Here is a 17,657-nt window from a genome sequence, read left to right as displayed (position 1 = left end):
CTTTAGATGCAAATGAGAAGAAATGAAACCTCTGGGGTTCGCGGCAGTGGGTCTTTTTTCAGGGGGAATGGCTGGACACTGAGATACAGGGTCTGTTGAACATTATAACACCTTCCCCGCACCTTTTGGCAGGCAAATTACTTCACAGGCCATGAATATGAGTCACTAAATTCTAAACCTTGGGTGAGAAAACAAAGTTTGATAAATGTGTCCAGCTACTGGAATAAAGGCCCAGAACACAAGCAAATCATGAAGCTAAGACAATGCAAAAGAAGCCCTGGACTGGGGCTTAGTGTTACACCACACACACACACACACACACACACACACACACACACAGAGGCATGTGTCATGCTAACATGCACACACATACACATTAGTGCGCGCGCACACACCCTCCCCTTCTCTCCTTGACATATCAGCTGCAATTCCTAAAATATCTCATGCCTAAACAGTGACACAATTAAAAGTGACCAAAGATCAGGCAGAGGTATATTTAGGAAAGTTGGAGGTGGGGATAGCTCAGCAAGAAAAAAAAGGAAAGAAGAAAAGAAAAAAATCAGTCAAGAAGAACCATGAATCCAAAAATCACATTTCAAAATGTTACAGTATTCTGTGGGTTTGTAATGTTTCCGAAATTCTTGTCCTATTTTTATGGATTTAATAGAAACGACTGCACATACTTCATTGTATTCTCTAGAAAACCTTGCCCTGCTGTTATCGCATGAGGATGTGACTGAGGAGGTCTGGCCTTTAATTATTGACCAAACACCTAGGTTACAGAGCTCAAATCCTTTCAGTGATGCCTAAAACCACACCAGAGGCCTGATTAGCTTGTCCTGTGTTAATTAGAACCTTTCTTAAGCATTCTCTCCCACCGCCTATTTCATGACCGGAAATAGCAGAGCCTAGTTTTTCAAATATATGTTAAATCCAAGATGTTTAAAAAAAATTGTAAAGGCAGATTAAGCGGAAAAGAGGCTGCATAAGGAAGACTTCCCACAGACAGAGCCGCCGAAGCCGGCAGTACACAGTCCTCTGCCATCTCCTGTGATGGAAGAGTTCATGAGACCATACGCTTCCGTGCATTTTTTTTTCAAGAGAGAATATCTTTCAAAACGGTGCTGTCCAATAACTGACGACTCCCAGAAACTGTGAACGTCATGACAATTTGTCAAGGAATTTGGTCATGTTTAAAAGACATTTCCCAAGAAAGCAGCTCTTTCTCTACATGGAGTTTTCTTCAGTTAAATTCCAATGGCCATCTCTAATGAGAACGCCGCCTCTGACAAGGAGTTGAAAATGAATCTATCTTGGCAAAATGGGAAATTATTTGTGGAGACAGAATTAAACTTCGGTAGTTTTTCCTTCCTCTTCTCAATTGTACTTTTGCTCATAGCTTCAGCTGGGAGAGAGAGTGCATGCATTTAGTTTGGAGTTTATGAGTTCATATTTTATAATTAACGTTGCCAACAGGGGAGTTTGATTAATACCAAGCAGTGGATTTTGAGCAATGTTCCATACAAATTGCCAAATTTAGCAATAAAATAAATTGGTTATGTGAACATAATTAGTAAGATGACTACTTAAAATTCAAAACCGAATGTGAATAATTCCAAATCATCTGAGCCACAGATCTATTATTTGTATAGAAGAGGGAAAGTATAGCATTTGGGTTTTATTTCATCCTCAACCACAGTATTATTCACCACCAAGCTGAACATAATGAAACTTCTACAATGGGTTGTGACAATATTTTAGAGCACCCCAGAAACACACGCATACACGTGCGCACGTACACACAAAAGGAATAGCCATAAAGATAAGAGATGCTCAACTGTGAATTTTCATTGCAAATGTAAAAATCTATAACAAATTTTTCAGCAACTGCTGCGTTACGTTTTTCTGATGTGCTCTACATAAACCTCCAGCACACAATTACTCAGTAGAGCTTTTTCCCTTTAAATATTCACGGTACCTTATTGTCACCCTGGACTTCTCCAAGCCTTTGCTGAAGTTCTTTAATTTCTTCTCCCAGATGTTTATTTCGGTCCTGAGATTCTCTCAATAGCTGTGCAAGATTAGCCTGGAAATATCAACACATTATGAAATACAATCAGAAACGGAGGAGTGGATAAATGTGAGGCTTTATTAGGTTTATAGGGGCCGGTGTCCAAGCCCAGCTGAACCACACAAAGCCCATTAGAGTAAACACATATATGAATGCAGCGAGTGTGCTGATCACGCCACTACAACTGCATAGAGGGAAATGAATTTGGCCATGAACCTCAATTTGGGGATGTTGTTTGCAGAATGGCTCACGACCAGTAATGGAGGAGTTGGTCATATTCTACTTAAAAAAAATTTTTTAAAGAGCTCCTTACTAAAAATGCTAAAATTTGGATTAACAATATAGGAAAAGTTTCATCTCCTTGTTTAGATAGTTTTTTTTTCCTTCATGAACTTTTCTTTGCTACCTCAAAGCTCAGCATTTCATCACAAATGGAAGACTCTGGAGAAGAGATGAGTGATGTGCCAGAATTCCAGATACCAGGATCCAGAAGCAACTCAGCGGTCTCCTGGGCTGGTTTTCCCACCTCCTGAGTCCTCTACTCTAGTTTCCATAGTACCGATCAGCTGCCAGTCCCATCTTCGTGACTTTATTCCTTCCTTAAGATTTGCCTCCTGCTCAGACCCAAACGCCTCTGTCCTGTGTGGTCAGTTGTCCATTAATCAGCCTCCCCTCTCAATCCCACTTCATCTCATACCATCACTGTCCTTCCCCCAGAGCATGTGGGCACCTTTTACCACGCTCCCCCACTTTTTCAGGTTCCTTAAATTGCTGACTCTCCCCAACTACGTACATGCTTGCATCTACTCAAGCCTATACCTTGCCATTCCACTGAGGCTTGCCTGGCTTTTTGTTCTTTGGTGCCATTTGTATTTTGCTAGCTGTAATGTGCTCTAATTCTCACCGTGCTAATTGTGTTCTTATCTAACGTTAGCAAGAAGACTGCAAGCTGTGGAAAGGCAGAGGTTCTAGTCTCTGCTTCCTCAGTACCTATATACGTTGTTGCTCTGGGAGGTGCCGGTGTTGCAGGACATGTTTTAAAGACTCGTGATGAATAAATGAATGAAGGGAGAAGGTAAAGAAGCAAAACAAGCAATCGGAATATGACTCCTGGAAAGAAACCATTCAGAAATCGACATGCAGGGATTTTAAAGATGATTTCGAAGATTCCTTCATGTTATGGCTGAAGAAATCCCGATGCAGAGACTTTATGGCACCAGCTAAATCTCCAAAGACTTCACTGCTGACACTTTAGGGGGAATACTCAGTTATGCTAGGTACTAAGAAGAGAATAAGGGGGAGAGAATATAAAGAAAGATTAAACCTGGACTCATTCTTGATTCCTCACTTTACCTCATCCCCCGTAACCCATCTATTGGGGTATCTACCCTGAAGCTACCCCTCAATTTAGCTTTCTTCCAAGCTCTTTGCTGTACCCCGTATATACGAGGCACGACCCCAGCTCAGCATCACTCACCATTCTCTCTCACTGGACTGCTTTCCCACCAGAACACCCCTCGGCTCCCACCCTCACCTTTTTCAGGCCTTTGTTCCAAGTTGATCGTCTCAAGGGGGCCCCGCTGGACCACTGGACCTAATAATGCAAACTTCCCCCACCCACGTGGACGAATTCCCACGTCCCTTCGCCTGCACTATTTTTTTTTTTTTGCCATAGCACTTATCTTTTAACATACCATGTAGTTTACTTCGTGGTTTTTTGCTTACTATTTATTTCCTGTCTACTTCTCCCTACTAAAATAGAAGTTCCACGAAGGGCAGGGAGCTTTGTTTTCTCTACTTGATCTACCTTCAAGCACCTAGTAGATACTCCATAAATATTTTTCTTATTGAGACATAATATGCTGAGCTTGGAGGTTATGGTCTCAGCCTAGGGAAGGATATGAAATAATAATAACAATTAACAATGCTAAAACCAGTGCCTGGTGTAGAGTCCTGCATAATAAAACCCTACTCATCCCTACTGGCTGGATTTAACCAAGCCCTGATTTCTGCTCACTTATTTGTGAACATTACTCAACAATGCGATCTAATTTTTCAACTCCATCTTTGCAAAGGTCATATCTTGTAATGGTTGCATTCCAATCTCTCCAGATTTCCATTCTCAGCAGATAAAAATTTGGTGAAGGATGAGAAAAATTAATTCCCATGTTTACAGGTAGGAAACCAAAGAAACGAGAGACTCTGTTACCAGAGGACTATTTCAGGAAATTTCTCTTGATGGAATCAGCCAGACTAAGTTGGATCCCAGTTCTGCCATTTACTGGGCTGGGTGACCTTAGATGAGTTTCTTAATCCCTTGAGTGTCCCCATCTGTAAAATGGAGTAACTTCATGTGGGGATTTGATACCAAACTTGAATAATGAACACAGGACACCCACCACAGTGCTTACACACAGTAGGTGCTCGTTAAAAGCTGGTCACCTCAGCTTGACTGTGTCCTTCCACTTGCCCCAACTCAGCTTCTCAGGGAACGATTGAGTACGTGTGACCAAATGCCTCCTCGAACGCAGTTGTCTCTTTTGTGATCCTGCCCCTTCACTGTTCCTTATTTATCCATTTATTTATACAACAAATATTTATTGAGCACCTATCATGTGCCAGCCACTGTTTTAGACAGCAATAAGCAATACAGACAAAACCCCTTGCCCTTGTAAGCTTACCTTTTTATAGATAACATGGCATTACTTAAATTACATTACAATAAAATAAATAATGACCCAATAGCTGGATGATCCGTACTATTCAGAAAAACAGCAGGAAACGGAAGAGTGTGCCAGGGAAAAGGGCCACAGAAGGCCTCACTGGGAAGGCTGCATTTAAAGCAAGACTTGAAGAGGAAAAGGGGTGAACGTGAGCCTTGTGGATATCCGGGGGAAAGTTCCAGGGAGGGGAAAAGGCAACTGGCTCCCTCCTCTCCCTGTCCCCCATCACGCTGCAAGACTTCTACTTTGGAGAGCAGGAGGAGGCTGGCCCCAGATGCTGCAGTGAAGTGGAGAGATGATTCAATTCCTGATTTTTTTTTTTTTTCCTGGTTCCTCCCTCCTAATCTTCAACAGACGGAGGGACAGGCCCCCAGGTGAAGTGACTGGCCCAGAGCGGGGCTGGAGGAACAGCCCTGCAATGGCTCTCCTGGCTGAAGGGGGCCTCCCAGAGCCGACCTCTGTTACATTCGGGCATCTCAGCACCCCATCTGCAGGAGACACAGCAAAATTCACCTTCACAGGAGACACAGCAAAATTCACCTTCACAGGAGACACAGCAAAATTCACCTTCACGGGAGCCTGCCTTTTCTTAAACGGCAAAGAAGTGGTAGGAAAGAAATGCTCGTAAGAGTAACAGTGAAAACTTAACAAAAGACACACGCACAAAAAAGCAACATCCCCAACCTTCCCTTTTTGAATCAAGAACAGCTTGAGCCCCTCTGGTGGGTGGGAGGACCCTGACCTTCGCTCACCAACATAACTGCAGTAGCTAAACCAATAGGACTCCATCTCAGTGGTGAAGTGGAGGACAAGGCTGCTTTTGGAAACCACGATTCAGAGACTCAGTTCTCTACCTCCACTCAGTCACAGACCAGTACTTTTGCAAAATGAAATAAAAATCAATTACTAGGAAAATGAATTTAAGAAGACATCAAGATCCCAAGTGTTTGCTAGCTAGACTTAACAGATATAAAATAATGCTGTCGGGTTGCTGTCAAAGTTTCTGAACACTTATTCTCAATTTCTATACTTAGCCTGTCCAGAAACAGCAGCTTGCAGCCTAGTACTGGTCCTTGGGCCCCACTTTGGGCAGCACTGGGCTCAACGATGCTCCCAGTATATAGACATTAGAGCAGGGCGGGCACCCAGTATGTACCTCCAGGTTTCCAGTGACACGTGAGGTGGAGGACAAGGCTGCTTTTGGAAACCACGATTCAGAGACTCAGTGATGTGACTGTCAAACATTATTTGCTCTGCGGCTTGGCTGAAGAGAAACCTACCAAAATAAACTCAGGCATATCTACAGTAGCTGCAAAACAATAGTCAATCAGAATCGCGTCACCTCCAAGTGAGTGAGTTCACAGTAAATCTACACCAGCCTTAAAATTGACCCCTAGAGTAGGCTGAGGCGGGGGAGGCGCCCACTTTAAAGCAGGTGACTTGTAATTCTCTTTTACATGTCACAGGCTGGATTACTTGTCAACACACAGTTCTTTTCTATTCAGTCCTTCCACCTCCTCAACTCCAAAACAATAACTTTGAAAACTAGAAAATGACTATTCTGATATGGTGCCTAATTCCTTGACATACACTTTGAAGTACAAAAAAAAAAAAAAAAAAAAAGGAAAAGAAAAGTAGTACATTTCAAAGCACCCGAAATAGAGGAGAAAAGTTCACACAATTCTTTTGACCAAAAATAACACCCATGACTCACACACATTCACTGTAACAATCCATCAAGCTAACACATGGCGTCTGCTTATAATTTATCAGCTATGCAGAGCATTTTGTCCCCGTGTTATTGAGGACTCTGTGACCATCGGTATAGAATAGCAGCACGATGTACAGGAAATGTCAGAGGAAGGTGGCAGACCCTCTAAGGCTGGGTTAGATTTCACAGGCAAGGAAAACAAAACCGAGAGATTATTTCCTCTAAATCTCTGGGGAAGGGGGCGAGCATAAATAGGAAAACATGAAAAGGCTTAAAAAGAAGCCTCTTCTAAATATTCAAATCTAGCCAGGGCCGACATTAAAGGTTGACATTTTAGCTCTGATCATAGAGAAATGCTGAATATAGTGGAATATATTGTAGAATCCATATATTTACATCGCTCTTTTTGGCTCGAAGTTTATCTATTAAAATTGGGATGGGGAAGGCGATGAAGAGAGATTTGATGAAAATATAGCCTGGACATCCAAGGCCGAAAGCATATCACAGCTCTCCCCTCCCACACGCCTTCCTTCACGAAGGAACAACTCAGCCCCCAACGACAACCGACGTTGCAGAAGCATTTCACCAAGGCTGTGCCCTGCTGTGGGAACCGTGAGGCTCATGGAAATCCTCTCTGCACAGAGATGAAGACTACAAACCCTGACAGCCGCTGTGAGGGCGGGGATCTGGGAGCTGACAGACCAGCGTGCATCAAGCATCTCGCCCCAGCGCTCCGCCTTTTTGAAGAAATTCTCCCTGAGGCAGACTCGTCCTGTGGGCAAAGGGAAGGGTTCTCCCACCTTTCTTCAAGGCCTACTGCTTCCTAAACACTAGCGCTTGCCTCTAACACTGTGTTTCAATTCCCTTATAAATGCCACAAAATATGTCAGCACAGTTTACCTCCAGATGCAACACATTCTTTTAAACTTATAAGAAGTGATGGGAGATCCTTAAAAAAATGATATGTCCCATTTGGCGATGACGATCACTGTTAAGAACTCCTGTTTTCAGTGATCGAGTAATCGACACTGGTTCACAAGGAAGGGACTTCAGGATACTAGTTATAAGAAACAGCCCTAAATCTTTGAGATGAGGACAAAAGGGTGCACAGTATATGGTTTCTCCCCCTGATGTAAGAAATGAAAAGATGTAAGAAATGGATATGAGAGGATCAGAATGTGCCACTCCAAAATATGCACTTTGTCATAGGATTATTTTGAGCTGAAGGCAACTGAGAATCAACAGATACAGAGAGTTCTCTTTCCTCCTTTTTTCTGCCTAAAAGCAGGGCATAGATTTCCTTTTGGGAAGGGGTCACATCCTCTTCGGTACCAGGAAGAGGAGAGCATCTCATCACCAGAGACAGAGGGTTGGCATTGTAAATAATCCTACCTAAAGTAACTCCCATCTTCCGTTAGTTCCCTCATATATTACGTAGTCACGTTCCCATCATTTATCATCCTTTGAAGCCTAAACCTCCTTTTTATTTTTGGTTAAAATGGTATGTAAAACCCCGAGTCTAACCACTTTGAGTTTCACTTCTTGTCTATGAACTTACATGCAGGTAAAATATTCATAAAATTGTATGCTTTTTTTCTCTTATCAACCCGTCTTTTGTTAGTTAAAGTCACAGGCTCCCATTCATGGAACCTAAGAGGGTAGAGGATTAAAGGAAAAAAAAAAAGAAAATGAAAGAAAGTAATGAAAAGTTTGAGATTAACTTTCCAACCTGGCGCCAGCCCAGACACTGGAAGAAGGGTGAAAGGCGCAGGCCGCCTGTTTTCACCTGAGTCCTTAAATAATTCAGACTAGTTAGTGCAGGGAGGAGGCAAGAGAATTAAAATGTTAATCAAGCCACAATCAGAGACAGCAATGTGCTGATCAGCCCTGCAGCCAGGCTGGGAGGACACCTGCAGAACAAGAAGGTGTCTGCTGGATTGCTGACAGCCCATTCCCCACACCTGTGAAGGGGAAACAGGTACCAAGAGTCGTTCCCTATGGCTAAAACCATGGGGGACCTACGGATTAAAGGCTGGGAACTGCCAGCAGGCCTTTCTCGCCACACATTCTTACCTTTTCACGCTACGTACTCTTCCCCTTCTTCACTGTATGTTCAAATCAAAGGAAATGGGAACGAAAGAATGACATATAAACTGAATTCCCTGAACACTCAGGGTACCTCTCAGTGCCTTTGCTGTCTCTCGGTCTCGTTCACTGTCCCTCTCCCTGTCCCTCTCACTCTCTGCCTCTGAGAGGAGACCGACCACGCTCTGTCTGTGGAGAGTTACCCCTTTTCCAATAAACTTTCCTTTTGACTCTAACTTTGGCGTGTGTGTTGAATTCTTTCTACACTTTCTGCCAAAAGACCCTCTTCTCTCAGTGCAGAGCTTGGTCTCCCCTGACAACTCAGGGAAATTTGCCCTGTCCTGCATCACAGTGACCAGCGGGGGAAAGAAGCAAGGTTCCAGGAGCAATCCTTTAAGCATCCGAATCTGTGTAATTTATTAGATATATATGTCATTTCAGTAACCTAGCCATGGCAAAGTTACCTTACATCATAATATAAACATGATGCATTGCCAGAAAGCCCTATAATTTCTCAATTTGCTGACACGTTAACACTGGAATTCAAACATGGGAGGGGAAAAAAAATGAGACACAGACAGACAGGTAAAATCTTGACCTAGGCACTTCCCTCAAGAGGAGCAAGGAGAAAAGCATGTGAGAGAAAGAGACCAGATTTAGAAAACGCTGCTCACCCACTTAAAAAGTTCGCTGCTCTGCCCCTTTCAACCCACACCTTCTATAGGGGAAAGTACTAGATTAAGTAACAATATGTAAAAAAGACAAAAAAAAAAATGCTTGATGAAACATCAAGTGTACTTGAGAAGTGTGATTGATAGCAAATTTAATTGCAGTTTCTACTCTGCTGCTTTGGTCTGTGGTGACTTCTGTGTTAACAGTAATAGAGTGAAACTTGTTTTGCTGAGCAAGGCCCCCCTATTCATAGCAACTGTCAAAGTGACGACCTCTGCTACAGCGACAGCTTTCTTATTTATGGAAAAACAGCCACCCAAGGGCTTATTCCATACATATTTTTTTGGCTGTGCAAGGAGCCCTCAGCAGCCTACTCCCACCTCATAATCTCAAAACACACACTTGCGAGTCAATGCATTTCCAGCCCACAGGCAAACACTCTTCAATAGGTTTGGGAGGTTGCTATTTAAATAAATGTTTGCTTAATCTTGGTCATTATGATTCTGCATCTGCCACTTAGTGGCTCCCTAAACAGCTCCCAAATTCTTCAGACTCACTGAGCCTAAATTTCCTCATCTATAAATTGGGGGTTGCTCTCACCTTCCTTACAAAATTGTTGCAAGGATTCAAAAGGCTTGTAGCAAGAGGCATTAGTGTTTGGAAGGAAGTTACTGTTCTGTTTTGGGAGATTTCCCACAGGCTGGGCCCTGGATGTCTTCCCAATTTCCCTGGAGTGACAGTAAAATCGTACTGTTCAAAGTGCTATGAAAGAAACATCTCAAAGCACTGAGACCTTTGAAGGAAGTTTCAGGTTCTGAGCATCAAATCGGGACGCAGATACAAAGTTACTCTGATTTGCAGTCATCGGGGACTAAAATAAGATTGACCAAGAAGACTTTACTGAAGGAAAAGGCTCCCTCCCATCCCACAAAGGGCCACTCTGTGCTCTGATTTCTCCAGGGTTGTCATCCTGGTGCATGTCACCGTCTAAATAAGCCATCACTTTTTAAGGGAAAAAAGCAAAGGCTCCCTCCTGGACCAAGAGGAATGCCTCCTGTGCTACGTCTGCTGGAACTGGAACCCAAAAAAGACTCAAATGTGCCTGACTATTTATTCAAGGGGGAGTTTGCGTGGGGAAAATGTGCGGCGGTGACCCCCAAAACCCCACCTAACGAGAAGATTAACCTAAGATCATTTAAATTCCTTTGTGTCTCCTCTGGAGAAACTGCTTGTTTAACAAAAGAAAAATATTTAAAGGGTCGTTTGAGAGCTTTTGGCGATCTCTCTCTGCAGTGCAAAGAGGTGTTCTGTGTGCAGTTCTGCCTGGAGTGTCAAGAAGAAATTTTCATTCCAATATCCCACGAGAAGCTATTAGCGCAGTCACTGTTGTCACGATTTCTTCACAGCTTCTTTAACGGATGATTTGCCATTGGAAATTGAGTTGTTTTAAAAAAGGCTGCTAAGTTCTAAAAGGAAGCCTCAACAACTATATCGCTAGAACTACAAACATAAAAGTTCTGATCTGTCCTCTGAGGACGACCCCCCCAAAAGCAGGGAAAATGCATGGCCTGATAGGAGGTAAAAAATTCCTAACTCATTTTCTGGTTCTCCACCATTCCTAAGCAGAAGGCTTAATCTTTGGACTTCGAAAACGAGTTGGCTTAAATATTGACAATGCTTCCTCTCCACTCACACTTTCTAAGAATCGAGTATAGAACAAAATATCTGAACTTGAACCATAAGTTAGAAGATCCGGCTTCTAGTCCTGCTCTATTAATCTGCTGTGTGACTCTGGACAAGTCATCAGAGAAAATTAAAAAATAGCCAACCCATTTTTGCACTCGCCACAGAATGCTCCCCAAGTACAAGGCAGTAAACAATTCCTCATAAGAACTTTATGAAGATGTCTCATTATGATGTTCATTCTGAAGAGAAGGAAATTTAGTCTCAGAAAGGTTACACATGGTCACCTAGCCAGCAGGTGGAAGGATTAAATTTGAATCCATGATGCCTATGAAGTGCCCTTGAGACTTTAAGAAAGACATAACCTGCCAGAGTGACCTCAGAAGATAGTTGGGAGATGACATCCAGCTAGCCAGCCAGCCAGCCTGCCATGTGTGGACACATGATCTCTGAAAAGCACAGAGCACTACAGAGATGGAGAATGTGGCATTGTTTCCGCTTATATCTGAGAAGGACCCATGGATTGGCTGCGGAAAGTCTGTGAATCTATAAAACTGTACATAAATCTTTCGTGGGTATGCGCCATTTCTGGAGCAAAGGCCCATGGCTTCCATCAGATTCTCAAATCTATCTCTGATTCACAAGAGTATAATAAGAACCACTGATCCAGAGAAATGGAATCGAAACAAGAAGAGAGTCCAACAGGAAGCGCGCCTTAGCTCGAGCCACTGAAACAAAATACCCAAAACTGGGTGGCTCATAAACAACAGAGATTTCTCAGGAAATCTGAAAGCGAGGCTGGAAACCTGAAATCGAGGTTTTAGTCAGGTTTTAGTGAGGACCCTTTTCCAGGCTGTAGGCTTCTCCTTGTACCCTCCCACGGCCGAGAGCAGAGGAAGCGAGCTCTCTGGTGACTCTTACAAGGGCACTGCTCCATTCATGACCTCATCTCATCCTGACTTCCTCCCAGGGACCCCGCCCCCGAACATCATCACATTGGGGGGTAGAGTGTCACCATATGAATTGAGGAGCAGGGGGGAGGCGACCCAAATATTCAGTCCAGGACATAGTAATCACAGCAATCTCTTCCTCTGAGTCAAGAAATGAACAGGAGAAGAGTCCAACGGGGAGAGATCACAGAGATTTTTTTCTGAGTTAAGAAATGGAAGCCACAGATTCAAGGCCAATGAGCACAATTCGGCATCTTCTTCTTTTCCAATATACGGATCTTGTGACCTTCGTGTCCCATATGTTAACCTGGCAGCTGGTTCTTGTTCTAGTGCCTTCTGCTTATACAAGGTGAACTAGGTCAGGGTGCATGCTTCTACCCCTGAGGAATAAATTAAGAAAATAACTGTGCCTCTCCCTTTCAATACTGGCACATGTATGCCAAAGCTGTCTGCTTCTAGCTAAGTGGAAAGTTTTGTTGTAACCAGTGCCTAAAAATGTAATGGTGCATTTTCCTCCCTACCGTGAGCTAATGAAGTGGGTATCTTAACACCACCTATCCTAAACCCAAGCGCATGCCCAAATAAATTAACTAACTAAAGATAAATAAAATTATATATATATATATTTTAAACAGGTAAGAGTCTTCATTTTTCCAAGTCCTGGAACTATCTTCCTTCACTATTTATCAAGACATTTCTCCTATTATTAAGCCAGATTTCTCTCCATTGCTTTGGGCTATATTTTTCTCTCCTTATTACCGATTACCAATACTTAATATCCTATACAATTTAGTTATTTTGTTTCTTGTCTGTTCATAGCATCCCTACCAAAATTAAGATTACTATATTATGCACCATCTAAACCAAGACACTATGGAGAGTGTACTATACATTATGCCAGGACAAGAGGCGTATGTAGAAATGACCCGGGGCAAACTGAAGGTGTCACACTAACCACGATGTATGTTCCATAAGCTCAGGGATTTGGGTCTGACTGTTTTCGCCCCTGTGTTCCTGCCATCTAATTAGCATAAGATGCCAATAAGATGCCCAATAAATAATTATTGAGTTATGGTGGTTCTGAGCACGAGTTCTGCCTCCATCACCAATTGATTACGTCACTTCTCTCCTTGGCTAATTTCCTTAATCTCCATATGCCTCAATTTCCTCACCTGTCAGATGGCAACAATAATAGTAGCACCTACCTCACATGGTTGTGCGAGAATTAAATGAGATCATCCACAGGTCCGACACACTGCGAGAGTGAGCACTCAGAAGCAGTGGCTGCCATCATGAATCTCTGTCACCCTGAGCCTGTCCCTAGGGCTAGAGGGGCAGCTTTTTTCTAGTGATCGAAGAAGTGGAGTCTGTAGCCCTCCTGCAGTTGGCAGCCATGCTTCCCATTCTTCGGAGAAAGCAGGTCCACAAAAAGGGAATTATAGCTGACACAGAGAATGCTGAGGGCAGAGGAGCGATCTGGGCACCTCAGTTCTGGTGGTAGCTGGTCCTGAGGCCTGGCTACATTTCTGCCTCCCGAGGTGGCTGCTCAACCAACCCTTCTGAGGTCCTGTGAGCCAGGAACCTCCTCTTTGGCCCAAGCTGCTTCAAGCTGCCAAGTATAACCAAAAGGTCCTGATAAGGGCATATTAATGTATAACTGATTTTTTTTAAAGAAAGGAATAATGAGGAGGAGGAGGAATGATAAACATTTGCTGACGCTCACTCCATGCCAGGTGCTGTGCGGAAGACTCTGCTTGCATTACCTCATTTGTTTCTTACAGCCACACTATACAGTGGGCACCATATTTATTCCCATTTTATGGATAAGAAAGCTGAGACTCAGACACCCAGAGGAACCTCCCCAAGGCCACACAATAAGTTTGGTGGGTGTCATTTGAAGAGCTGGCTCCCTAACAGCCCTTCCATCCAGGTGATTAATCTAAGCCAGTTAGTATATAGTACTCTCCTGGGAAATGTTACAGACCAGGAATGGGGGTGTGTCCTACACTGGCCCAATCAGGCGGGAGAGAAGGACTTATATTCCAGGGCTGGGTTTTCTGCCTCTCCTGAGTAGGGGAACCCAACTTAGAAGAAAGCTTATGCCAAGTTTAAGAAGAAGCCGATGTTAAAATGGACACGGTGATAGAGTAGCCACATAAAATACAGGATGCCCATTTCAATTTGAATTTCAGATAAACAATGAATAATGTTTTAGCATAAGTATGTCCCTTATATTACATGGGACATACTTTTGTACTAAAAAAGTATCAATTGTCTTTTAAATTTACCTGGATGTCCTGTATTTTTATTTGCTAAGCATGGCATGGAGGACAGAATGAGTACATGATGGCTGTACAGCATCTGAAGCCTGCACTACCTCTGAACTTCTAGTTACATGAGGTCATTGATTCCTTTATTGTTTTAGCAGTTTAGAATTTCTGTCACTTGCATCCCAATGTATCCTACCAGCAAGTCGGTGGTTCCAACCCAGGCAGGAAGGATGCAGAATGCAGGCTCACACCACCATACTAAATCCTCAATGGACAGAAACTGAATGCCATATTAAAAGCTATAAAGCCAGTGTTTAGGACATTGAATTATTTTTTTTTTAGCTCTGTAAGAATGCAGCTTGAAAGACTTACTGGAATCCATCAGATTCTCCCTAATGTAAATTTTTTATTATAAAGTCATAGATAGAACGTGAACTCACTTACACAGTAAAACTCCTTTGTAAATACTAACAAACTCGAAAATCGTGGCAAAGGTGACTGCTTATGGCCACCAAAAACACAAACACAAAAGCACCTAGCAATTCCAGATTAAGGGTCTCAATATTTAGACATTAATGATAAATTTCTACAAAATTTTCTTTAGAAAAAAAATCGATTGATTCTATAGAAAAATGTGACTTTGGATCAAATTCGAAGCATTGTAAAATAGTCAAATAAAATAGGAATGGAGTTATGGGAGTGAGGCGGGCTTGAGGTAAGGGGTGTGTGTGTGTGTGTGTGTGTGTGTGTGTGTGTGTGTCCTGGGTGTACTGTTTATACAGCATCAAAAATCACAAGATAATGAACCCAAGGAGTTTATATGCAGTGTCAGGTATATTAACGACCAATGAACAAAAACAGGATGTTGGTTTAGCCATTACAATTATGAAGAGACCAAATAATTCAGTGTCCTTATTTGCATCCACCAGTTCTGAAGCTCTGCTCTGGTGCAGACACTTCCCCCTAACATAAAACACACAGCAGTAACATTACCATCATCCAGGCTCCCTTCAAGACCATAAAAGGCTATAATTCAGAGCATGTCAGTCTAGAACGATTGTGAAGTTGAGAAAAGTTTTAATAAAGATATCTTGAGAAAAAGCAATATATATGTATCTATCCATGCAACTAGATTAAAAGAAATTTGATGTACAATATTCCTGGATGTAATATTATGAAAATGTTAACTGTTCCCAAATTAATCTATATATTTAACAAAATCTCCATCAAAATACCAATAGATATGGGTTGGAGGTGGGTGAGATCAGAGGAGGACTTGATAAAATGTAAGTTTCATCTTCCCGAAAAGGAAGAGCAAAGGGCAGGACTCCAGTCTAAACAGACGTATAAAGTAAAACCAGAATCATGTGCTACAACTACAGGATTATACAGGAAGCTCAGTGGAAAAGAACAGTAAGTTCAGAAACAGATCAACAAAGATGTGTTCATGATAAAAAGGGGCATCTAAAATCTATAGAACAAAATTGGATTCATCAATAAACAATGCTGGCTACCATGTAGGAGAGAAAAACATAAAAGACTTGTGAGTTTTGCTGGTAAGATGGCTTTTAAAAGTCTGAAGTGCTAGGTGTCCATTGTTAGATAAATGGATAAAGAAAGTGTGACACACACACACACACACAATGAAACAAAAACGAATGAAGTCTTACAGCCTGCAACAACATGGATGGACACAGAGGGTATTATTTCAAGTGACATAAGTCAGAGAACGACAAATACCATATGATTTCATTTATATGTGGAATCTTAAAAAAAAAAGTGTCTATGGCCATGCCACCCTGAACAAGCCCGATCCTGTCTGATCTCAGAAGCTAAGCAGAGTTGGGCCTGGTTAGTACTTGGATGGGAGACCGACTAGGAAGACCAGTGCTGTAGGTGTAAAACATAAAAAAATAAGGGACTTTAAGCTGACAAGGTCCTTGCAATCTGTGGGGTCAACCAAGGGTTGCCTCACCTAAAAATAAAAAAATTTAAAAAATTAAAAAATAAAAAAAAAAAAGAGCAAACAAAACAAAACAAAAATGGACTCATATAAACAGAGAACAAAATGATGGCTGCCAAAGGAGAAGGAAGGAGTGGGAAGATGAGCGAAAAAGGTAAAGGGAGTAAGAAATACAAACTTCCAGTTATAAAATTCATAAGTCACGGGGATGTAACGTGCAGCACAGGGAACATAGTCAATAGTATCGTAATAACTTTGTATGGCGACAGATGGTTACTAATCTTATCCTGGAGATCACATCATAAGGTACGTTAAGTGTTGAATCACTATGTTACACACCTGAAACTAATTTAACGTTGTATGCCAATTATACTAAAGTATAAATAAAATAAAAAAATAAAATAAAATTGTTTTAAAAGTCTGAAGCAGCAGGAGGTAACAGCACAACAGTATCAATCCCTGGGCCAGGAAGCGCAAGTGCTACAGCCACGAACCCTCAATCACGGTTTCCCACAGGATTCTCAACGAGAGCGGGAATGCAGTCGACCAGGTGCCTTCGCCTGCTGGACTTCACTGGGTTTCCCTCGCCCTTAGCCCCATCTCAGCCCCTCTTTGTAGTCAGCATTTCCCTTCCACTCACTGCCCCCAGGAGTACAAAAGGATTCTGGAAAATAAAAGATTTCTCTGTACATTGGGGGATTTCCTGATGCCCCTAATTGCTGTGTAAGGCATCAATATGAACAATCGGAGAGATATCAAAGATCAGGAATAAGTCTTACCTGTTTCCTCTTTTCGGGGGGAAGTGACGGATCTCCATCCTACAAAGAAACAAATGCTATATTTTACTTAAAAAAAAAAAAAAAGATGTGTTTACATTCAAGGAATTGAACCAAACTATGAATTAAGTTCAGATACTCCCCACCCCTAGTCCCTGCAACCAGTAATGTGCTCAAATACACTTTTAAAAAATTAACTATAAACTGAACCAGAGTTATTTTGGAAAAACCTCTAAGGAATCAGTTCCATTTAGGACCAAACCTATATATTTTCTAAAACAATGTGAACCAAAAAATTTTTTAAATAAACCAACTGGATTTATCAAAATTATTTTTGAGCATTTCATTTGGTTTGAGTTCCTCTTTTAAATACTTAGATGCAAAGGAACAGTAATGGACACACACACACACACACACATTTGAATTTTCTCTATGGGCAGAACAATTTGGGGGGTCGGGGAAAGGATATGCTCAAAAGAAAATTAACTGACAACTTCCAGTCCTATCAGAATTTTTATCTGAAAAAAATTCAATTCCTCTCACGTGTGCCATCTAGGAATACAAATATCTCAGGTGAACGAGTAAATGCTCAGTGGGCCAGGGCCCTTCTACCCCATACTGTCCATACAGAAGTCAGCACTACGTTAACCTGAGGAATCTATCTACTCTGTCACTGTCCCAGGACAGTTCAACTATCCCAGCACAAATGGTTAAATGTCAGTAATACTGTCAGCACATAAAAAAATTCTACCA

General features: G+C 42.0%; 1 protein-coding gene and 1 pseudogene across 3 annotated transcripts in view; one reads left to right on the top strand and one right to left on the bottom strand.

Annotated features, from left to right (window-relative positions):
• CCDC149 (coiled-coil domain containing 149) overlaps nt 1–17,657 on the bottom strand; it is a 97,776-nt gene that overhangs the window by 47,142 nt on the left and 32,977 nt on the right. For all 3 annotated transcript variants that reach the window (XM_039838068.1, XM_039838069.1, XM_039838067.1), the window contains exons 3-4: nt 16,908–16,946; nt 1,979–2,086 (exon numbers count right to left, since the gene is read on the bottom strand). In XM_039838068.1, the coding sequence (XP_039694002.1) occupies nt 1,979–2,086; nt 16,908–16,946 (147 nt within the window). The remainder of the gene's footprint in view (nt 1–1,978; nt 2,087–16,907; nt 16,947–17,657) is intronic.
• On the top strand, nt 15,947–16,064 carry LOC120582979 (uncharacterized; annotated as a pseudogene).

This window comes from Pteropus medius, unplaced genomic scaffold (genome assembly GCF_902729225.1).
Source record: "Pteropus medius unplaced genomic scaffold, Ma_sr-lr_union100, whole genome shotgun sequence".
NCBI classification, from domain to species: domain Eukaryota; kingdom Metazoa; phylum Chordata; class Mammalia; order Chiroptera; family Pteropodidae; genus Pteropus; species Pteropus medius.
The sequence above is the reverse complement of the archived record's forward strand: the minus strand, read 5'-3'. Positions and strand labels throughout refer to the sequence as shown.